Raw genomic sequence first — 24,040 nt, 5'->3', positions numbered from 1 at the left:
AGATGTGGAATAGTGCAGATCAGACACAGACTGATGTGTGTGTGTGTGTGTCAGGCGTGGGCTGTGGAGACGGGGAAATATCAGGAAGGAGTGGATGAGCCGGATCCGGCTAAATGGAAAGCTCAACTGCGCTGTGCCCTCAACAAGAGCCGAGAGTTTAATCTCATTTATGACGGAACCAAAGAAGTTCCCATGAACCCACGGAAGATCTACGATGTGTGTGACATCACACCCAGTAACCCAGGTGCGTACACACACACACACTAAAGCAAAAGCACGTCTGATTCACTTTACATCATAACGCTGTTCTCCTTCATCTCAGGAATCACTGAATCAGACTTGATGACTTGTTTTGTCTCGCTCTCTCAGGTTCAGTTCACACAGATGAGACTGATGGTGATGAAGATGATATTCCAGACACTCCAGAACCTCCACCACCATATCCACCTCGAGGTACCCACACACACACCCATTGAAGACTATTCTGGCTAATTCAAGCGCAGCTGACATCTTGTTCCTATAAACGATTATTTGAATACTTGTGTGTTTGTTCAGGTATGAGCGCCTCTCCAATGGGTCAGGTCTGGACTCCTCCGGGTTCAGTCTCTCCCATGCAGCCCCCCAGCTGCCCACCTCCTCCTCCGGCCTGGAGACCCAAAGAAGAGCCAGACGTGGAGATGCAGCCGCCGCCTATGGAGGTGCAGACCCCCACACCGCTGGAGGCCATGTTTGCGACCCCGGAGACGTGGATCAGCTCTCTGCCCAGTACGAAATGACACGCGTGTTAAATACATAATCTGCATTGGTTTGACCGATTCTTAACTCGCCCGTATCGTGTGTGTTTCTCAGTGACCGATCTGGAGGTGCAGTGCTTTTACCGCGGTAAGGAGGTGTGTCCACCGGTGATCGTCAGCAACCCGCAGGGCTGCCGGCTGTTTTACGGTGATCTGGGTCCTATGGTGAATCAGGAAGAGCTGTTCGGCCCCATCAGTCTGGAGCAGGTGCGCTTCCCGCCCACCGAACACATCGCCAACGAAAAGCAGCGCGTCTTCACCAGCCGTCTGCTGGACGTCATGGATCGCGGGCTCATCCTGGAGGTCAGTGGTCATGACATCTACGCCGTCAGGTTGTGTCAGTGCAAAGTGTACTGGTCCGGTCCGTGCGCACCAAACCCCAACGCTCCCAATCTCATCGAGCGTCAGCGAAAGGTCAAACTCTTCTGTCTGGAGTCGTTCCTCAGTGGTGAGCGTCCAGTTGACACCAATGTTTACTTGTGGAAAATATCATGTTATTAAATGTTATTGTTTAGTGTTACAAGTCAGAAAACAATTGGATGTGTGACAATGAAAGACGGCCATTTTAAGATCTTGTTTGCGTCGCGTGTGTGTTGCAGGTGTCATCACTCACCAGCGAGGTCAGTCGTCCTCTGAGTCGCCCATGTATGACATTAATCTGTGTTTCGGGGAGGAGTGGCCTGACGGTCGACCTAGAGACAGAAAGCTCATCATGGTGCAGGTGAGACTTTCAAACACTTTCTGATAAAACCTAAATCAACACAATCCTCAACGTTTGATGCAAATCATTCATTCAGAAACATGAATTCAACATTGTTAGGGTTGTTCTGATACACGCTGTTCACGATTTCATATTATACCTGATACGATCATGAATGAGAATTGCTTCACAATATTTTGAGTAAAATGTCAAACCAAATTTGTGAGTGATTTTTAGTATTATTTTTTGTTGTTCTAGTATGGACCTTTTTTGAAGTTTCTGGTTTTACGTCATATTTTTTGCATTACTTTCATTCAAATAAAATAAAAATATTGAGATTCTGATGACTGCAGTCAAACGAGAGAATGGGGTCAAATTTACCATGACGTCCATAGACGCTGTATAAGAAACACCCTCGCGTTAGCTTTAACTATTGTTTGTTATTGTGTCATGTTAACTTTGCATCCAAACCATAGTGTTAAAAACACACCAACATTTTAAAAGTGAAAATATAAAAAACTTTGGAGGATTTACGACGCTGATAACTGTTGAACACATCACAGGCTTGTGATAAAGCTCCTACATTCAAGGTCTAGTTTAAATGATGTGCATGTGAAAGAATACGAGATAAATAGATCTGCCACTAAAAATATTAAACCTCAATAGTTTGCCTTAAACTACCTTTCTGAAACCGTGAAAGACAAAATGCAAAAATGACAATCACAAACATATTTTTAAAATCATTTTAATTCAATTTAGTAAACGCAATCTTTTTATTTTTCCACAAGCTGTAAGTGACGGAGTTGTAACGCTCCGTTGGTGTTTGATTTTATCTGAGACGTGAAGTGAATAAACTTCATTCATGAGTCACACGTGTGTGTGTGTGTGCGCAGGTGATTCCAGTGGTGGCTCGTATGATCAGTGAGATGTTCTCCGGCGACTGCACGCGCTCCTTCGACAGCGGCAGCGTTCGTCTGCAGATCTCCATTCCTGACATCAAAGACAACATCGTCACGCATCTCAAACAGCTCTACCGCCTCCTACAGACACATCAGGGTCAGGACAACTGGCCTCTGTCGCCCGGAGCCGGTATTCACCTGACGCAGGCCCTGCAGACGCAGTGATGCGCAGGCGGCCCACCAACGACCAATCAGAAGAGTTTTTATGGGAAAGAACTTACAGACGTTTGTGAGAGACAGACCGTGATTGCTCGATGAAGATCTCCATTTTGAATATCTCTGGGTCAAAGTCTAGTGTGTGCGCGCGTGTGACTGTTAATAATCAGCCACACAGATACTGACCCCCTCACGTTCACATCGGCCGATATTTAAACTCAGATCAATGAGTTTCTCTGTGCTTTTATTTAACCTACTGATGTGCTGTTTATTAATGTAGTTGTTCACACTGTATCATCATGAGCTCTTTTAATCTCGTTCCTGTCTTTTTATTGCATTATATGACATCATAGTGATAGACGTCGTCTGCTTTACGTGGTTCTGTGCACTTTCGGGGTGAATAGCGTTGTTTTATTAAACTCTGTATGCATTTCATATTCCATTCACAGATATTGTGTTTTCTGGATTTATTAAATAAAATGGAAAAACACACAGTTGGTTTTGTTGGCATTCAATCAGACGAGTCTAATGAAGAATGTCGAAATGCTGTTCCATTTAAATACCGTTTAATTGTTGATGTGATAACTGAGACATGCACGAGACACAGAGGGAGTGTTTATTACACGCTGTCAGATCTGTAGATGTGTCCGTCTGTATCCTCCCACCTGCACCTGAGCTTCTTCAACACTGAACTCATATCAGACTTTGAACCTTGTGTGTCTGACAACATTTCCGTCTGACTCCTGATCCAACACACACCTGAAGACAAGCATTTTAACACACAGGTAAATACTAACTCACATTAAGTATATATATATTAAGCATGCATGTGATGAGTGTACTTGTATCTGTGGAAGTATGCTTGAGAGTAGTTTAAATATTGCTCGGGACAAAGTTGGCACACTTTTAAATGTGTAAAATAGTTTGTGGTTAAGCCTTTAGATTGTTCTTCAGCTTCACTACAAGCGAACGTAGAACGTATACTACTAATAGTTTACCAGTTCAATACTTGTTACCCTTTAAATTGGTGTATTTTCTATTTAAGTGGACTTTATAGCAGAAGTACTCTTGTGATTTTCTTCTCCGATTAATTGAAACCCTTAGTCGACTCGCACTTTGTCACGATGTTGTTCTGTATGTAAATCTAAAATGCATCTTTAAGTGTATTTGAAGTAGATGTTAAGTCTATGATGGGCCTGTAGAAATAACATCACGTGATTCATTGGCTCAAAGCTGAGAAGACGACGATCTTATTTTCTTTACGTTCAAATGACGTCCGCTAGCAGCACACTGAGGGTCTTCTGTCAGGTTTCTATGGTAACGGGGTTTGCTTGGTTAATGTCCACTGGGCCGCTCCTCACTGCTGATTACAGGTGATTGTTTATAACCTCATAAACCTTCTTTACATCTCTACTCATGTACACAGAACAAGTGTCCATTGAGCTCTGTAGGGTTTCTTCTGTGGTGGGTTGTGTTGTGCAGGACGTGTGTAGGAGATCTGTGATCTGGTGAGATGTTTGGGGACTCCGGTCTGTACGGCTGGACCGGCAGTTACGCAGAATCTATGCGCTCGAGGTGAGATTCACTTTCATTGAAACATCAGACGTGTGTTTTATCAGATGTGATGTCCATTGATTGTTTCTCCAGTGGCACGACTGTAGATGACACTTCTTCAGAGCTGTCGACTTTATCCAGACCCAGCGCTAAATCTATATACTGTGAGTAATAATACATTATGAAATGAGTCGTGACGTTAATTATTAACTCAGTGTTTAGTGTGTTAGTTAGGAATGATAATACATAACTGTGTGATATTTATACATGTGACATCTTTTGAGTCGTAAAGGTTTGGAATGACGAGAGGAAATGATGACAGAATTAATTTATTATTGTGTTATTTCATTAATGTAATTAAAGTAAATTATGACAGAATTATTTTATAGTTTTTTTGAACATTAACATTATTTCACTTTTTGTCATTTAATTTTATTTGAATTGAATTTTAATAATCTACTTTAATTTAGTAAATGATGACAGAATTATATTGTTTCATTATTTTTGATAATTTATTATTTAAAGATGCACAAAAGAACATGTTACCTGCAGTTTAAATGTCATTGTATTTATTTTGATTAGATTATTTACATGTTTTTGTGTTGTTTTGGCCAAACTTCTATTTGACAGAATGATATCTCTGCTGTGTTTCCTCATGTGTGTGTGTGTGCAGTGCAGAGGAAGGATTACGCTGACTCTATAAACAGACAGATGCTTGCGTGTCAGTACCGTGTGGAGGTAAAACTCAACACACACACACACACACACGTGTCATGATGAGATGATGATGTGTCGTGTTCACCTTCAGCATCTGTTCACGTGTGAGCTGGACGGTCAGCAGATCTCTTCAGTAGATGATTGTGTGGAAAGACTGAAGTTTCTGGAGGCGACGGGTCGTGTGTGGGGTCAAGATGTTCTTCTGGAGACCGGAGACGGAGCGCTGCTCCTCAAAGACATCGAGACAAAGGTCGATCCTCTGAATCATCAGACGGTTCATGTGTTTGTGTTGTGTTGTGATGTGATGTGATGTGTCCAGGAGGAGCTGGAGTCGTGGTCGTTCAGCCGTGTTGTGGAGTTGAGGGCCGTGTTGGATGGCGGAGGGGTTTTTGACTCTCTCTTGACTCTGTGTGTCCGGGACGACGTCAGTCGTGTCATCAGCGTGTTTCTCTTTCAGTGTGAATCTCTCAGGGTGAGTTCACATGTCAACACAAACGTCAGAACACATGTCATGCGTCTCATCATGTGTGTGTCCTTCAGGCAGATTATCTGAAGAAAGATGTGGAACGTGTCCTGCACCACAGGCAGACTAAGACCGTCAGGTGAGCTTCTCATGTCACATCAACGTCCTTATATTCACGCACACGCTCCTGATGATGTCATAAACACAAACGGTGTCATTCGACAGTAAACCTGCTCCGGGAAACCTCCGACAAAGACATTCCCGAAACCCATCACCGGAGAGACCTCCAGATCGCTGGAGCGCTCCAGATTACGGTGACGTCCCCTCAAAACTGACAGATTAAACCCATCAGGATTAGTGCCGCAGAATTGATCAAGGTTACTTTATTTATGCAGATGATGACAGCCAGACTCCACCTCTCTCCAGAAACACATCTACATATATGCAGATAGATCCTCATCTGGCCACGCCCCCTGCGCCTGCCCCGCCTCCTCAGAGGCCATACACGGAACGAGACAGAGATGTGGTGAGAGCACACAGAATTCAGATGAAGATCATTGAGATGTCACGGCGCTGAAGTGAACGTGTCTCTGTTCAGGACATTCTGAATCATTTGATTAATGACATCGAGGCGTTCGTGGACAGAGTGGCGGCTGTCGCTCCACAGACAAATAAAAAGAAGAAGAAGAAGAGAAAGAAGAAAGGTGAGAGACAGACACCACACTGATCCAATCGTTTATTATGTCGCACTCAATTATATATATATATACACAGTACAATAGCCAGTGTTAAAAATGGCCAAATTAACACTCACAGTGTATATATTATCCACACTCGTTGCGCCAGGAACAAAGTGAAAAGTTTGCGTTATTGCTCTAAAATTATAAACTGGAAATAAAAACTGAAACTGAAATGAAGTAAATGAAATATTATGAATGTAATATTGATATTTTCATTTCATATAATTAATTAATAAACAAACATAAATATGATATCATGTTCATTATTCAAATGTAGATATTATAATAATGTACATTACATGAATAAATATGAAATATTATGTTTATTATATCTCATTGTTTCGAAATTTTTTAGAAAAAATAAAATGACAAATCCACATAAAAAATAGCCAAAGACTTTAAGTTAAATGAACATAAAATTATATAAACAATACAACTTTAAAATCTAAATATTGATAAAACTAAAAAAAGACATTAAACAATTGTTTTGGATTCCTGAAAAAAACATTAAAGATGTTTTTGGGTTGAAAGTTCTTGAAAAAGGCTTTTGTAAATATAATCATTATCAAGTTGTTTTCTTAAACATGGCATTCATTCACAAGAAAATCCTGGACTTTGACCTTCATGTTGTAGATTGACATGTAAACGTTTGTGTGTGTTGTGATGCAGTGAAGGGAATGCCGTCAGATGAAGAATTCACCGTGTGTCTTCAGAAGATCAAGATGGCGTTTAATCTTCTGGTGTGTGAACTTCATCTGTCACGTGTTAAACGTCACAATCTGACTTTGATCGTGATGTTGTTTATGTGTGTTTGTGTTTTGTGTTCATCAGGCCAAACTACAAGACAAGATAGACAACCCCAGCTCTGCTGATCTCACACACTGTCTCTTCACTATACTACACCTGGTGAGACACACACACACACACACACACACACACACGTCTGTCTGTAAACACACCTGAAGAGTTTAATAACATTGTGTGTGTGTAGATTGTGTGTCATTGTGATGAAGATCTCCCGCAGACGGTTGTTGCTCCTCTGTTAGAACCTCAGTGTGTTGTGTTCTTGAGTGAACACGCCACACCTGAAGAAGACACACTGTGGCAGACACTCGGAGACCCCTGGAACATTCCCAGGTAACACACACATCACACGCACAAACTAAACACGTACACACACGTCACGCGTACACACACAAACTACACACATCACACACACACATCACACGCACAAACTAAACACGTACACACACAAACTACACACACCACACGCACACAAACTACACACATACACACATCACAAACTTCACACATCACACACACAAACACACATCGCACACTCACAAACTACACTCGTACACCAACACATCACACGTATACACAAAAATCTACACACATCACACAAACTACACACGTACACCCACACATCACACGTTCACACACAAACTACACACGTACACCCACACATCACACGTTCACACACAAACTAGACACGTACACCCACACATCACACAAACTACACACAAACTACACACGTACACACACACACACTGAAGGGTTTAAACTGTGTGTGTTGTAGCACAAAGTGGCCGGAGGATGATGAATTTATTCCCACATTCACACCTGTGTTTCATGACGGCTGGACACCTCCAGAGATCAGACGCCCTGAACCCACCGTCACAAACACACACAACAACAGAGAACCACAACCACACGCTGTCACACCACAAATGGTACAAACACACATCATAGTAATATTGAAATAAAGGCTAGCAAACGATCAATCGCATCCAGAATAAAAGTTTGTGTTTTCACATAACAGATGTCTGTGTACTGTTCATATTCATTTTGTATTTGTAAACACAAATATATTGATAAAAATATAAAAATGAATAAACATTTATATATGATCCCATTCATTGGTAAATACACACATACATGTAAACATGTTTAGAACATATAGACAATCAATCAAATTATAAATCAATGTTTATTCATGTGTATATGTTTTTTAAATATATGCATGTATGTGTTTGTGTTTATTAATAAAAATATATATGAACAGTACACAGACATCTGTTATGTAAACACAAATTCTTATTCTGGATGCGACTAATCGTTTGACAGCCCTATTTAAAATACACTTATAATATAAAAATGTGATTAAATATTTTAATATGTTTTGTGCATTTATTTTGTGTATATATATATATATATATTATAATATTTGTAAGAGGTTTTGCTTTTGTGTCTTCCTTTAGAGTAGGCAAAAATCAAACACATGGCAGGATGAAACACAACAAAGGTACAAACACTTCACCCCTTCATATTCACTCACACAAGACATTGTGCTGCTTATTGTGTGAACTTGTGTTGTGTGTGTGTATAGTGCAGAAGAGGAGCCGGCGATGAGTTACCTGAGAGCAAAATTTGATTTCACGGCTCGTAATGATCGAGAACTTACAGTCAGTAAAGGAGAAGAACTACAGGTGAACTACACACACACACACACACACACACACACTCGTCCATACAAGCGTCAGAACGGCCCAGGAAACACAGAACGTTACCCTAATGTTAGATTTGGGTTCAAGAATGTTCTTTTCACTGATGTGTAGTGAAGCCAAACGGACCCTAGATTTATATCTTAAGCTAATGTTCTGGGAACATTCCCCCAACGTTAGTTTCTGGATCCAAGAAAGCTTTTTAAGGTTTGTCTTTTGTTGTCTTTACGGAAATAAAAAGTTAGTTTCGTGGTTTCTATAACATTAGGGGAACCTTCTATTTCTGTGAAGAAAAGTTCCCGGAGAACCAAAAACTAACCTTAGAAAATAACGTTCTGGGAAGCAGAAACTAACGTTATGGGATCGTTCTGGGAAGCAGAAACTAACGTTATTGGGAACGTTCTGGGAAGCAGAAACTAACGTTATGGGAACGTTCTGGGAAGCAGAAACTAACGTTATGGGAACGTTCTGGGAAGCAGAACTTGTTGGCTGGGAGAGTTTTAATGAATGTTATTGTGTGTTTGTGTGTGTAGTTGTTGGACATGTCTAAGCAGTGGTGGAAGGTGAGGAATCAGTCGGGCCGGGTCGGTTACGTGCCCAACAACATGCTTCAGTCTCTGGACCAGCAGAAGAGTGTATGTACCCGTCATTGTGTGTGTGTGTGTGTGTGTGTGTTAGGGGTTGAACAATCTCAATTTTTTTAAGTCAACTTTTATGTGATAATATTCTCTTGGATGACGTCATTGATAAATAAAATAAGAGCTATAGTTTGTGCAACCTTGTGTGTGCAGGAGTCTGCGTCTGCGTCTGCGCCCGTACTCAACAGAAGGTCTCGACCGGAGGAGGTGCGCGACTGGCTCCAGCACAAGGGCTTCAGTCAAATGTGAGAGTCCCGTCATCATTACTGTTACGTCACATCAGTCATACGGCAAATTTTGTTTATATTTAACATTTTGAAAATAACATTTTGAGAAATTTTACCTAAATTGTAGCAATTTTGTTGAAGTGAGCAGTTTTGTTTTCCCTTTAAGCAACTTTTTTTTTTACAATTTTTTTACAATTTTGGCGATTATTTTTGCAATTTTAGTAAAATCTTTAGCTGTTTAGTTTGACTTTTAAGAAATTATTTGTAGCAATTTTATTTGAATTGTAGCAATTTTCTTTAACTGAGCAGTTTTGCTTAATTTTTAGCAAATTACTTTTTTACGAAGTTTGTTAGAATTGTAGACATTTAAATCTTTTTCCAATTTTGTTTAATTTTAAGCAATTTTGTTGACTTTTTCTAAATTTTGATTGATTTTTAGCAATTTAGTTTTAAATATATATATTTTTTTGTTTTATATTATGAAAATAGTTTTTTGCTATTGTATTTAAAATGTAACAATTTTCTTTAACTGAGTAGTTTTGTGAAATTTTTGGCAAATGTAACAATTTTCCAAACAAATTTTAAATGTTTTTTATTCCATTTTAATTGAAACATTTGTTTAGAACTTTATCACTTAAATATTTTTAGCAATTTAGCTGTGCTTTTTTCATGTTATTATATCATTCCTAACTATTGCCATTCTTTTCTCTCTGTGTGTCTCAGTACCATTCGTTGTTTAGGGGGTCTCAGTGGGTCCATGTTGTTGGGAATGACACGTGATGAGTTGAAAGTGGTTTGTCCAGAGGAAGGCGGAAGAGTTTACTATCAGCTGCAGAATGTGAAATCAGCCCTCGCTGTGAGTTCACAACATTATTCATACGGTTTGGTTTGTTTCATTGTGTGATGTCATGTTATATTTCCTCTCTTCAGGTGGCCAGTGCAGTGACTCCAATGATCTGATCATCAGGTCTAATCCATCACGATCAAATGTGACCCCGGATCTCAAGCAGCACCCCAACATTTAGTGTAAAACCCCAAAATACATTGTAAGGGTCAAAAGGATTGATTAGTCTTTTATGGCAAAAATCATTAGAATATTAAGTAAAGATCATGTTTCTTTTTTCGTTAATGTCCGACCCTAAATACATCAAACCTCAATATTATTTTTCTTAAATCTAAATAAAAAAGTGACCCATAAGACTGGTTTTGTTGTCCAGGGTCACACTTATTTCTCATATGAAAACACAGAAGAGATGATGTAGAGGTTTTATTGAACGTAAAGCTGTCAGGACATCATTCACAGTGACTGTTTGTCATGTTGTGCTTCATGCTTTGGTCTGTGTTCTAGTTTTAATAAATCATGCTGTATATTCAGTCAATGCATGTTTGATCATTCTTCATTATTATCATCATCATTCATAAAACTGAAAATTGAACGAAGGTGCTTGTCGAACAACCTTAGGGCGAGTCATTCATGGCTAAATGTTCATTTTTCCCTTTAACAGCTTGGAATGATTAACAGTCGGCTCATTAAAACACACATCAGAAAATAAAAGCAATATACAAAATAAAAGTCTGGTCAAACATTATAACAAGTGCATGAAAAAATCTTCAGAAATGAAACAAAACTTCATGGCAATATAGCGAAGTTGTCATTGGATGAAAGTGCTGTAAAGATCAGGGTTTCATATTAGAAAAATATATATCAACGGAGTTTGAGAACTATAGCGCCACCTGTAGAGCAGAAATAGTTCAGAGACACTTAACGTGACATTCATTTGACTATAAACAGCTTCTTCTACTACATCTAAACTACCACAATCAGTTGACACCTTGCAAAGTGATTTAAAGCTAAAAAGATGATAAATTGTTCCTCAAAAACTGACGGATGAAACGTAAAGGCACACGAGTAATCGCTATAATGTGAAACACACACATATATATATATTCATATCTATCTCTATGCATAGCTTAAATATCTCTAAACATGCACACGTGTTCATATGAAAGTGGAATGTTGATTTGGTCCTGATGACGCCGTGTCATCTAGCATGCTGATTGGACCGGCGAGGGATGGGCGGGGTCACATGTGGTCTAGCGTGCTGATTGGACAGGAGTGAAGGACAGCGTCTCCTCGTGGATGCTGTCGAGCTCTTGCGTCCGGATGGCTTGCGTGATCAGATGAAGCTCCTCACACAGAGTCTCGTGTCTGTACGCCACGCGGATGTCAGGAACGTTTGAGCGGCGGATGTCGTTGCTTAAGGGACCCTCTTTATCATAGTCGGGACCCAACCAGTAACTCTTGGCCTGAGAGAAACACAACGAATGAGCAGATGAAGATAAACGTGTGTGTGTGTGTGTGTGTTGAGGTGTGTGTGTGTTACCCTGTGTGAGAATCCGCTCATTAACACACTGTTTCTGGCCAGTTCACACATGTCACATGAACTCAGTTTCCACACCTGAGCGGCGATGCTGTATTCCTCCATCAGAGGCTCCTGAAACACACACACACGACAGCTCAAACATCCACATGGAGACACAAAGGATCCAAATGTCACGCACCTGAAACTGACGACATCACGAGCTCAACACACAGACGGCTGTCTCACCTTTGTGAAGTGAAACTGCAGCGGGTCGTCGGTGGAGAGAGACACCATGAGCCCGCGGGACAGATACTCGGGCAGAGGGTTCCGGTGATAACTCAAAAACAAACTGTTGTTACTCAGAGGAGACATGGCGATGCCCACCTGAGCCAGATAATACAAATACTGCAGCACCGGAGCCTAAAGAGAGAGAGAGAGATGATTGGTTATTGCAAAGACGCTGCAAGCTTTATTTGTTTTGACAAAAACTGGCCATTGTCAACACAGCCTGAGTGTGTGTGTGTGTGCGTGTGTGTGTGTGTGTGTGTGTGCGTGTGTGTGTGCGTGTGTGTGTGCGTGTGTGCGTGCGTGCGTGCGTGCGTGCGTGTGTGTGTGCGTGTACCTTTCTGAGCAGCAGTCCGTGCGAGATGTTTTCTGACAGCATGAATCCAGACACCAGGTGATGAATAGGCCCCGCCTCCCCGCAGTGAGGTCGCAGCACGAATGTGTGGAAGCCCCGCCTCCTGCACACAGAGCCGAGGGTCAGGAGAATACAAGGTGTTTTAGTTGACTGATATTACAGCTTTGAAAACATTTCTGTTCATTGAAATGATTGGAAAAACTTGAAATAAACAAATATTCTTTTGAAAAAATTAAGTTTAAAGCACTAGAATAACAATGATAAACAAAAACTAAAATAAAAATACATTAGTTTATATAGCAACGTAAATATTAATGAAATAAAATGAGAAACAAAATTGCAAAAAATGTCACAAAAAGAAACATTAAAACTACAAATGAAAAAATGAAAGCTAATTTAAAATATGAATAAAACTGTATTAATCAAAACTGTAATGTTCTGTGTCAATCCCGCACATGATGTGTGTGTGTGTGTGTACCTGCGCAGGTGGTTGAGGACGGTCATGTTAGCGTACATGTAGTACAGATAATATGAATAAGGTGGATTATCATCTTCACACCAGCGAGCAGGAGACGGACTGTCCAGATTAAAGATGTGCTGCTCCGGTTTAGACTCGTCATCCACACTGTCAAAACCCACAACCTGAACACACACACACACACACACACACACACAAAATCAATTTAGTTTAGCTTTGAATCCCAGTCATGTTTAATTGTGAATCAATGAGAGACACACATGAATGAGCTGTGTGTGTTACTCACGTGTTGTAGGAACAGGTGTAGTTGAGGGTGGCTGTTGGGGTTGATGGTCACCTCAAACAGAGGCATGAAGATGTTCTCCAACATCTGCTGGAAGTTTGCGAGTTGCTTCTTTGTGCGATAAACATCACTACAGACACACACACACACACACACCAGTTAGCTAAAGTGTGATGATGATCACACCACAATCACATGCAGTGTGTATGTGTGTGTGTGTGATGTCATTTCCTGCTCACAAGAGTCGTGGTATCTGGACGAGCCAGCGGACGTTGTGCGAGTACACAGAGTGTGAGACGGCCCACTGTGCCAGTTTATCCCACTCGTCCATGGATCGGCCGTACACGGACAGACGCAGCTCAGCGTTCTGATATTTACTCTCCTCCAGGTCTGACATCACTTCCTGTTCACACAAACACACAGCATCACATTCAATCCATAAATCACACGGCGGCGATGATATTCCAGCGTGTGCCTACCCTGACGATATGAGCAAAGTATTTTCCGTGGATGTGATTGTCGGTTTTGATGAAGATCTCTCGCAGGATGGATTCTCCGATGGGGTTGTATTTGGAGTTGAATTTGTCGAAGCGATGGAAAGTGTTTCTGTCCTGAGGAGGAAGTGCCAGACGTCACACAGACGCTAGGGCGAGGTGAACGTGAGCTTGTGTGGTGTGGCGTCTCACCGCGTGCATGTCCAGCGTGTCCACGCTGAGGTCGTACGCCGTCAGGTTCATGTTCTCGAACACCTCCATGAGCGTCTGACCTCCACCGCCCTCCATGTGCACGACCTCATCCGGATATTTCTTCATCGCTCGCTTGATGAACCTCAACAGATGCTTCTGATTCATGCAGGACGAGGCGTGGATGTGAGTGTCCACCTGACACACAAACACACACAGTGTAAATGTAGATGTTGTGTCCGGTGCTTTAACAGTTGTGCGTGTGTGTAGCGTTACTTTGCGCATGTTGTAGAAATCTCGGTGTGGAACTTTCTTCTGCGCGGCGAGTTCCTTCATCTCATTCAGAAGAACGTGCATCTGAAACTTTGAGCTCAAATACTGCAGCCGACGGTAACAGAACGACTTCCTGCACAGACACACACACACACCTGTGTTACACATATGTACACACGTGTCTGAGAGCAATGCATGCTGGGTAATGACTTACACAGGGCCGTTGATGATCAGAGCCATCATGACATTCATATCAGCGATGTATTCATGCAGATCAGGATACGGCAGATCTAACTCTGTGCTCCTGTACACAACAACACACACTTCATACAATGAACACGACTACACAAAACAACAACACACAGCTTGTGACATTCACATTGTATTGTCTTTGTACGTTAATGTTTCTTAAACTATTCCAGAATGAAGAAAAACTGAGGTACAGATAACAATAAAGATGTTTACACTCGAGCGTGACCTCAGAAGGAAGCTGACTATCTACACAACACATGTGATGAATTGTGTTCTCATTTTACCTTTAAGGTCATTTAACACACGCACACGCACACACACACACACAAATTGTGCGTACACACACACACACACATCGCGCACACACACACACATATCACACCACACATCACACACACACTAATATCAGACACACACATATCGTACACACATAAATATCGCGCACACACATGTATATATCACACACTCACTTGTCCATGGGGTTTTGTTTAGTGTACACATGTGTGACTCCGTCAATCATCCTGCAGCTGTAGCCCACATCAGACGGCAGATTCTTCATGTCCTGTCCGTCATACGGGTGTGTGTCTGACATCGGCGGGTGAACATGGACGTCTGACACACATACAGACAGACATCAGCACACGTCTCTCATGTGTGTGTGTGTGTGTGTGTGTGTGTGTGTTACCTGAGTCCAGCGGGCTGTGATCCGTGTCGTGACAGAAGTCCACGTCTGGTGTTGTGTTGTTGAGCTCCTGCAGTGATCGAGCGGTGGTCTTACAGAAGCTCTGCACTGACACACTCATGTACTTCTCTCTGATGAATAAAGCTTTCACAACACACTTCGCTGCGTCCACAAGATCTGTGAACGGCACCTGAACACAACAACATCACAGACACGTCACGCTGAACGTCAACAACAAAACAGTGAGACAAAACATGAACATTAGACAATAAAACTTTCTGCTAACAGTGATTTATTAGTTACCACGTTGGGTTTAGTGGGAAACGTCTGTTTGAAGTCACATCACATATATTGTGAACTACATTAAATATCCTGTGATCTTACATTTGAAACAGTTTAGGATCAGGAGGCCTGTATCACTGCTTTAAAAACATAAAGCAAAGAAAGAGATGAAACTAGCGCATTAGTTCTAGCAATGCCAGACGCTATGAAACTGATAATAGAGCGAGTGATTGTAACTGTTATGGTGAAGGTTGGAATGGGTGCTGAAGGCTTTATGATATTACCCAATATAATGAATTAATTGTGGTTTTTAATATCCCGATTATTGTCAATATCAGCATGTTCTGTATAAGGCAAATGCATTAAAACCCATGAATGATTGCGATTCGTAACTTTTGTCTCACTGTCGCCATCTCTGTTTAAAACCTAAACCGACAGGATAATCTAAGAACTTACCTTTATAAAATTATACTTGACAGATGATTTATACATTTATAAATGTAGACTTTATTTAAATCGTAAAGACATTTTTAAGTTTTGTTACGAATTTTATTTAATAAGTAATAATAATAATACGTTGGTATTAGTTTTATATTTTCAAAATAAAAAGGAAGCACTTCTGTCCTGTGACAAAACAAGTTTAATTCTCATAAAATCACGACCAATCAAAAGTGATCAGATAGATAAGAACATTAAAAGTCTTACCCCACACTTCTCCTCTCCTGAGATAGACACGCGCTGAAACTGTCTCTCCATAACCGTCTCTCTCTCCACGTGATGCTGATCCACAGAATCCTCATGACTGTCCTTCAGTAACCTGCAGACGACACATGATGAGAGAGAGACACACACAGAGAGACAGAGAGAGAGAGACAGACGGCCTGACACTCACTCCAGGTCTGCGGCGCTGTCTATTTTCATCAAGTCTTGTTTGGCTCTCAGCAGAATCTCAGGCTCAAGCCTAAGGGGGCGGGGCAGGTGAGGGGGCGGGGTTTGGGGACGGGGGGTGTGAGGCAAAGCAGCAGATTTGAGTGAGTAACACACACACGCGTGCGCGCGCTCGCACACACACACACATTTAAAAGCAGCTGAGTGTGAAAACCAAACACACCATCACCTGTGTGTGAGATAAACAAGCCAAATCAAACACATGACCTAAAGGAAAACATGAGTTTGTTGTGTCTGTGTGTGTGTGAGAAGAATGTTGTGATGTTTTCACACCGGTGATAGTGTGTGTGATGTTTTGAGTTCACACACATGACAATATAAACTCTCTCACACTGTGCAATCTTAGCCCCGCCCACACTTGAATTTTATTGGTTCAAACGGTTCTGTATTCATGTGTGTGTGTGTCTCACTTGACGTCCTGGCTGATCTGTCTCTCCAGACGATGTCGTTTCTCCTCCAGCTGTTCTATTGGACTTTCTTCAGGAAACTCATAAGGAGCGCAACGCATATCACTGTCTGTCAGACTCCTCACCAACAACTCCTACAACACACACACACACACGTTATAAACACTCACACTCATATTAGAAACACACCCATTAAACACACACAAGCATGCTAGAAACATGCCCATCACAAACACAGGTTATAAACACACACACACACACACACGTTATAAACACTCACACACTCATGTTAGAAACACACCCATTAAACACACACAAGCATGCTAGAAACATGCCCATCACAAACACAGGTTATAAACACACACACACACACACACGTTATAAACACTCACACACTCATGTTAGAAACACACCCATTAAACACACACAAGCATGCTAGAAACATGCCCATCACAAACACAGGTTATAAACACACACACACACACACACGTTATAAACACTCACACTCATGTTAGAAACACACCCATTAAACACACACACGCATGCTAGAAACATGCACATCACATCACAAACACACACACACACACACACACACGTTATAAACACTCACACTCATGTTAGAAACACACCCATTAAACACACACACGCATGCTAGAAACATGCACATCACATCACAAACACACACACACACACGTTATAAACACTCACACTCATGTTAGAAACACACCCATTAAACACACACACGCATGCTAGAAACATGCACATCACAAACACAGGTTATAAACACACACACACACACACACCCGTTATAAACACTCACACACTCATGTTAGAAACACACACATGCATGCTAGAAACATGCACATCACACACAAACACACACATGTTATAAAGACACACACATGTTATAAACATGCACTTCACAAACATACAGACACACGTTATAAACACACACATTATAAACATAACCATTACAAACACACACATCACACACACACTCATGTTAGAAGCACACCCATTAAACACACACACGCATGATAGAAACATGCACATCACACACAAACACACACATGTTATAAACATGCACTTCACAAACACACACACACACGTTATAAAGACTTACACGTTATAAACATGCACTTCACAAACATACAGACACACGTTATAAACACACACATCACACACACACGTTATAAACATAACAGTTAAACACACACACACACACACGTGTTATAAACACACACGTTACACCCAGGGACCGACCTCAGCGATCTCCTTGTATTTTCCGTCCATTGATGTTCTCAGATCCACAGGCAGATGTTTGTGAGTGACAGGTGTGCCGGGGAGAGAACGCTGAGACATCAACGACCTTTGATCTGAAGAACCACACAAATCTACAGAGAGAGAGATTATTACAAACAAATCATACTGTATACAGACAATACAGCCATCATCAATCATGTGAGAGTGAAGGTCAGCTGACCATAAACACCCATTAATCAAGATCACTGCACATAAAACTGAATAGAAACACACACCTGCACAACAACACTAACAGATGACACACACACACACACGTATGTAAATGAAACTTCACTGTGATAAACATTATCATTAACACACACATGATTTACTTACTGCAGTAATAATCATAAACACTGAGAATAACACTAAAGTGGGGGGGGGGTTAAGATGAACCAATGGAATGCTGGGAAAACCAGCCCCTGGACTTCATATGAACTGGGACATGACACAAACACAACTGAAGGGAATGTGGTGGGTAAATGTGAGTATAATGGGGTTGATCTTCAACAGCTGCACACGGGGGATAAGAGTCAGTATCTGTCTCTCTGTGGTCACACACACGTGTGTTATCATGTGTTGTGTGTTTACAGACGTCATCTCTTCAGTACTTCATCAGCTCACGTCCGTACGAAACCTTTCAAGAATAACACATTCATCTTGAACTCATATTTCATTCATGTATTTGTGTGTTCAAGAGGAACGGCCACGCTAACATGTTCTACACGAGAAACACACGCAAGTAAACCAGCATCTGTGCAACCAGCACTACACAGAAATCATTACAAAACAAACATCACAACATTTATAAAGCAAATGTTCTTAACATATTCTTCAAATCTATTCAATATATATAATAACAGATAACATGAATACAAATATATACAAATGTTTAAATGCATCAATATTTATAAAACATATATAATTTATCCTAAAAATACATAATACATATTAAAAGATTGTACAGTTAAAAAAATGTATATTCATAAATATATATACACGTATAATAACAAATATAACGAATATAAATGAGAAATTCAATTTAAAAATGTATTAAATGTTTATAAATAAATGTATCAATATTTATAAAACATATATAACTTATCCTAAAAATACATAATACATATTAAAAGATTGTACAGTTAAAAAAAATGTATATTCATAAATATATATATACATGTATAATAACAAATATAAATGAGAAATTCAATATAAAAATGTATTAAATGTTTATAAATAAATGTATCAATATTTTATTCTAAAGCTGTAAGACAAATACATAAGTATGCGTATTGAAATATTGTATTGTTATAAAAATACATATTCATATATATATATATATATATATATATTATAACAAATATAATGATTATAAATGATAAATTCTATATTATATAAAAAATCTATCGATATTTATAAAGCATATATAATCTATTCTATAAATATAAGACAAACATAAAAATATGCATTCAAATATTGTATTGTTATTAAAATAGATATTTATATACTGCACATTTTACTATGGCAACGACTTTCACATATAAACATTAAAGTGGTTATAAATTGAAAAGACAGTTAATGAAGAAAATATTTGACTAGACTCAAATAAAAGATAAAAACGTGTAAGTGTTCAGCAAAACCCACACGCACACAAACTCATCTAGTGTGGAGCTGTTGTGTGTTACTGCACTGATCTGATATTCACACACACCCCACCCGTCTATCTCTCTCTCCTGTCTGTCTGTCTGTGGTACACTCACCAGGGCTGGTGTAGCTCTGTAAACTGCCTCTCTTGCGGGGTTTTGTTTTGTTTTGGCTCTGCGCTGGAGCTGCGCTGGACTCCATGCTGCTGACTGCACACGGGACGGATGCAGAGAGAGAGAGAGAGAGAGAGAGAGAGAGAGACTACCAGCAAAGCAGGAAAATATAAGAGGAGGAGGCGGAGCTTGGGGATCTCTTAGCGCAGTGGTGAGGGCGTGGCCTGTGATGGAATGAGGGGAGGGGCAGAGGATTCCCCACATCATACACTCTGATGTGTTGCTGCGGCAACCATGCAGCAAAGTGACTGATCACTGAGAGTGTACGTAATGTCTCGGCGTACTTCCATACTACTACTGAAGTATGCATACTGTGTGCAGATAGATCCAGACACACAACAAACCCGTAAATAGAAAATTATGACAAAATAACGCATAAAAAAGAGAGAAGGGACCGCAGATCACACATTCATAGGAACTCTGACATCATCAGGACTTTACACTGTCCTACACATAGGTTACACATTCACATCATTGGGGTCAAAGGTTACTCACATCTGCACAGACTCATTGCTTATATAACACAATACATGAAGAAAGTGTGTGATGTCTTGTATTGTTGGTGTTATATTATAGTTGTGTTGCATGCACGGCACGGTTCAGTATTGTATATTGTGGTGTTTTAATGCAAATAACACAAAGACACGTGGTAACTATGGGTTAAACCATGGTAACCAGAAAAGAAGCATTGTTTTGATCAAATGATCACATATATGATATATATCTATAGTAAAACTGTGGCTATAGAAATGGTGAGTGACACACTCAAAACTACACAAATAACGGGTTACTTAAAACCATGCCTCATTTGCATAAACGACATTACTGCTCGGTGTGTGTGTATATATATATATGAGTGTTTTTTTGTTTTTTTAACTCACTCATGTTTGTCGATTGTGAGTCGTTCCGATGATGATGATGATGATGATGATGAAGACGAATGATGCTTTATTTGAATATTATTGATTTCGTGTGTCGATGAAGTTTATCTGTAAACACAAACATCAGAGACTTTATACCGTCAGTGAATGAAAAACACGGTTCGTTTGAGTTTTTCAGGAACTTTGATGAACTTCGGCGGAAACAATGGAGTCATTTAAAGGGACCGCAACACACTTTAAAAGACGTCACGACATCATCAGAACAGACGCGGGACGAACAGACCGCCGTTTAACTGACATTTAGTCAAATATTCGTAAAAAAACATTTTTTAGATGTAAAGATAAATATTTAGCATTATTTTATTAAATTAATTACCGTCTCATGAGCAGAAGATGTCGCTGTTCATCCACAATCTGATAACGGGACATTTGCTTACGTTGAAAGAAAATGCAAATACGGTTTAACGTCTTCACACAGAGCACTGTGGGATTGAAATCCTTTTTATTATTAGCTCTAACCACTAAATGACATCATTACACATTTACAGATATATGTTTCAGAGAACACAATATAATCGATGCAGACCTTCATTTTGGTTATAAACGGGGAAAAGCATTCATTTTCGCTTTGTTTATTATCTGTTTATAACGAGTTAGATTACGTTTACTACATTGGTAAAGCCCACTTCGAAGGGTACTCGAGATGATCACTTCCGAATGGTACGCCCCCCAGTTGACGTCCGAGAGTGGGCGTGGCCACCTCGAAATCCCGTCTTCCGGTCTGTCATCTAAACCGCACGATAACATTTCAACGTGATGAAGGCTTTATATTCGTTTATCATAACAAACACATCTGTTCGGATACATGACGTTTAACTGCAGTTTGTGGACTGAAACAAATTAATATTAGACGCGATTATAAATGAAGGACAATGAACGGTGGACTGACAGGTAAGACCCCAAACTCGACATATTTTGACCAATTACTGTAAACTGTGACGGAAACATGGGTAAAATTGCCCTTAATAGCATATAATGCTGTTCCATCTTTCATGTTACCCTCAAAAATAAAAAACGTGCTATACTTGAGTATTTCCTATAGGAAACCGTCAAATGTCAATATACTATAATGTTTACTATGGTATGCTTCAAAACACTAAAGTATACCCCTAGAGTTAACCAATTCACTATACTAGCACACTTACGTCTGTAATACGTCTGCTGAAGATCTGGAAAACATCTCCTAAACGTATTGCAGATGAGACAATCAAAAGAATATGTCTTTCATATGTAAATGCAGACTTCACACAGACGTCTCCCAGATGTATCCTGTTAAAATAAAGGTGCTTAAAAGGTTAGATGCCATATAAGAACCATTCAGCCAAAGGTTCTACTAAGAATCATCTCTTTCACACGTTAATGAGATAAATGTACAATTGATGAGTCAACTTACCTTTTTGATCAGATTCCCATAAGTATTGAAGTCGAGATGTGCATCCAAAGATACAACCAAAATCTATGAGGAAAGAGTTTGTTAAAGAGAAGAACATGAGTCAACCAGAACCCTTCAGTATAAAACATGAAGACACTGAGGAACAAAGAGGTTCGTCTTCATTTCTTATGTGTTCATTATTGATGATGAACATTATGATCCGTTGATCTCGTAAAATACACGGTTTATTTTTGATATTCATGTTTAATAATCAAGTCGTATGTTTCTCTCTTGAATTTAACGTTTGATCATTTAACGTGTTTATTTAGACCTGCTGGAGTTGAACGAGTACAACGCAGATCTGGATGAAATGGAGGTGAAACATCATTTCGTAACCGGAGAAGCAGCTTATATTTTCTCTCAGCATATAAATAATTCCTCACAAAACACCACATTGAGTACAGAAGCCAAAACGCACACATGTGGTCAATGCGGGAAGAGTTTCAAAGCTAAACATCATCTTACAAGACACGCAAGTATTCACACTGGATTGAAACCGCACGCGTGCCCTCAGTGTGGACGGAGGTTCGCTCGTACCGAAAGCCTCGCGAGACATCTAACAACCCACGATGGACAGAAATCGCACGCGTGCCACCAATGCGGAAAGAGTTTCACGCGTCCTGAAAACCTCAAGAGACATTTGCTGCTGCACACCGAGAAGGAACCCACCAATGAAGTGAAGACGCAAGCGTGCCCCGAGTGTGGAAAACGATTCAATCATCCCCAAAACCTGAAGAGACATTTGAGAATCCACAGCGGCCTGAGACCACACGCGTGTCAGGAGTGTGGAAAGAAGTTCATGGACACAGAAAAGCTGAAGGTTCACATGAGGGTCCACACCAGAGAGAGACCCTTCGCGTGTTCCCTCTGCGGTCGGAGATTCATGCATGCCAGTAGTCTCAAAGATCATCTGAACTCGCACTCGGAGGAAAACCCGTTTACCTGCGAGGAATGCGGTAAACATTTCATTTCGGCATCAGGGTTGAAGCGACACTTGCAGATTCACGCCAACGAGAAGCCTTACGTGTGCTTGGCGTGTGGAAAGAGTTTTGCACGGCTCGACTGTTTACAGAAGCATCAGGACAGACACACCGGCATCAAAGCTCACGTGTGTCTCCACTGCGGGAAACGGTTTACCACCGTCAGTCAACTGAAAGGCCACGAGAAGATTCACAGCGCAGAGAGACCGTACAAGTGTTCACAGTGCGACGGGAGATTCGCCCGGAAGACGACCCTGAAAAGGCACGAGAAAGTACACGCTCGAAATAAACCCTTTCACTGCTCTACGTGTGGAAGGGGCTTCAATAAATCAAGAAATCTACTGAAACATGTGAGAAAGCGTCACAGTTGATCTTCGTCAAATGTGCGTTTTTTTGTCAATTCTTGCATTAATGTTATTTATTTGTCGTAGAATTAAAGGTACTGATGTGTAGTGTATATTGGGGGAAAATACAAATTCATGTTGGTACACCTGTATGTGAACCGTTATGGAGTGAAACACAAAAGAAGATATTTTGAGAAATGTCTGTTTTGTATTCATACAATGGAGGTCATTGGTTATCAACATTCTTCGAAATGTCTTATTTTGTGTTCTGTGGATGAATTAATTTAGTAATTTAATAAAGAAAAAAATGGGGTGTACTGTCCCTTTAACTTGCATGAATCCTGATTTACGATCACTTGAAGGACCCGCATTTTATTAAAACAGTCATCACCACTCACCTAAAATATTCTTTACAACGATGCCACGCTAGAAACCTTTTCCCACTACTAAGAATATTTTGTGAAATTGAGGTACTTAGAAA

The 24,040-nt window shown here is 40.3% G+C and overlaps 4 protein-coding genes across 15 annotated transcripts; 3 read left to right on the top strand and 1 right to left on the bottom strand.

Moving 5' to 3' along the window:
- The first annotated feature begins 6 nt into the window (after nt 1-6).
- irf6 (interferon regulatory factor 6) lies at nt 7-3,122 on the top strand. The gene is made up of 6 exons (XM_079471463.1): nt 7-244; nt 370-453; nt 556-765; nt 850-1,242; nt 1,394-1,515; nt 2,388-3,122. The coding sequence occupies exons 1-6, from the start codon at nt 34-36 to the stop codon at nt 2,616-2,618; spliced, it is 1,251 nt and encodes a 416-aa protein (XP_079327589.1). The 5' UTR covers nt 7-33; the 3' UTR covers nt 2,619-3,122.
- Nucleotides 3,123-3,298: 176 nt separating this feature from the next.
- On the top strand, nt 3,299-10,831 carry eps8l3a (EPS8 signaling adaptor L3a). 8 transcript variants are annotated; one of them, XM_079471458.1, is made up of 21 exons: nt 3,310-3,394; nt 3,893-3,982; nt 4,092-4,184; nt 4,257-4,327; nt 4,837-4,901; nt 4,972-5,130; nt 5,200-5,352; nt 5,421-5,482; nt 5,569-5,657; nt 5,739-5,869; nt 5,942-6,047; nt 6,753-6,823; nt 6,915-6,989; nt 7,075-7,220; nt 7,663-7,816; nt 8,345-8,388; nt 8,473-8,572; nt 9,121-9,222; nt 9,379-9,470; nt 10,176-10,308; nt 10,383-10,831. In XM_079471458.1, the coding sequence occupies exons 3-21, from the start codon at nt 4,123-4,125 to the stop codon at nt 10,410-10,412; spliced, it is 1,845 nt and encodes a 614-aa protein (XP_079327584.1). In that variant the 5' UTR covers nt 3,310-3,394; nt 3,893-3,982; nt 4,092-4,122; the 3' UTR covers nt 10,413-10,831. The 8 variants fall into 8 exon arrangements, with proteins under 8 accessions (XP_079327587.1, XP_079327584.1, XP_079327582.1 ...); XM_079471456.1 differs by having other exon boundaries at nt 3,812-3,982; XM_079471459.1 differs by having other exon boundaries at nt 3,317-3,394; nt 4,061-4,184.
- On the bottom strand, nt 10,705-20,899 carry ampd2a (adenosine monophosphate deaminase 2a). 4 transcript variants are annotated; one of them, XM_079471452.1, is made up of 18 exons: nt 20,744-20,899; nt 18,007-18,137; nt 16,747-16,877; nt 16,281-16,349; nt 16,094-16,205; nt 15,110-15,296; nt 14,895-15,036; nt 14,387-14,476; nt 14,176-14,305; nt 13,903-14,097; nt 13,696-13,827; nt 13,456-13,619; nt 13,220-13,346; nt 12,934-13,097; nt 12,438-12,558; nt 12,062-12,235; nt 11,837-11,947; nt 10,705-11,759 (listed from the first exon to the last, which is right to left on the bottom strand). In XM_079471452.1, exons 1-18 carry the CDS (start codon nt 20,745-20,747, stop codon nt 11,547-11,549), a joined length of 2,397 nt encoding a protein of 798 aa, XP_079327578.1. In that variant the 5' UTR covers nt 20,748-20,899; the 3' UTR covers nt 10,705-11,546. The 4 variants fall into 4 exon arrangements, with proteins under 4 accessions (XP_079327578.1, XP_079327576.1, XP_079327579.1 ...); XM_079471450.1 differs by lacking the exon at nt 20,744-20,899 and adding an exon at nt 19,806-19,920; XM_079471453.1 differs by lacking the exon at nt 16,281-16,349 and having other exon boundaries at nt 20,744-20,892.
- Nucleotides 18,721-23,893, top strand: LOC306902687 (uncharacterized protein). 2 transcript variants are annotated; one of them, XM_079471465.1, is made up of 4 exons: nt 18,721-18,787; nt 19,809-20,106; nt 22,209-22,346; nt 22,505-23,887. In XM_079471465.1, exons 3-4 carry the CDS (start codon nt 22,262-22,264, stop codon nt 23,584-23,586), a joined length of 1,167 nt encoding a protein of 388 aa, XP_079327591.1. In that variant the 5' UTR covers nt 18,721-18,787; nt 19,809-20,106; nt 22,209-22,261; the 3' UTR covers nt 23,587-23,887. The 2 variants fall into 2 exon arrangements, with proteins under 2 accessions (XP_079327591.1, XP_079327590.1); XM_079471464.1 differs by lacking the exons at nt 18,721-18,787; nt 19,809-20,106 and adding an exon at nt 21,479-21,694 and having other exon boundaries at nt 22,505-23,893.
- Nucleotides 23,894-24,040: the final 147 nt, after the last annotated feature.

This window comes from Barbatula barbatula (genome assembly GCF_947034865.1).
Source record: "Barbatula barbatula genome assembly, chromosome: 13".
Taxonomy (NCBI): Eukaryota; Metazoa; Chordata; class Actinopteri; order Cypriniformes; family Nemacheilidae; genus Barbatula; species Barbatula barbatula.
Note: the sequence above shows the minus strand (reverse complement) of the source record. Positions and strands in the feature narration are given on the sequence as shown.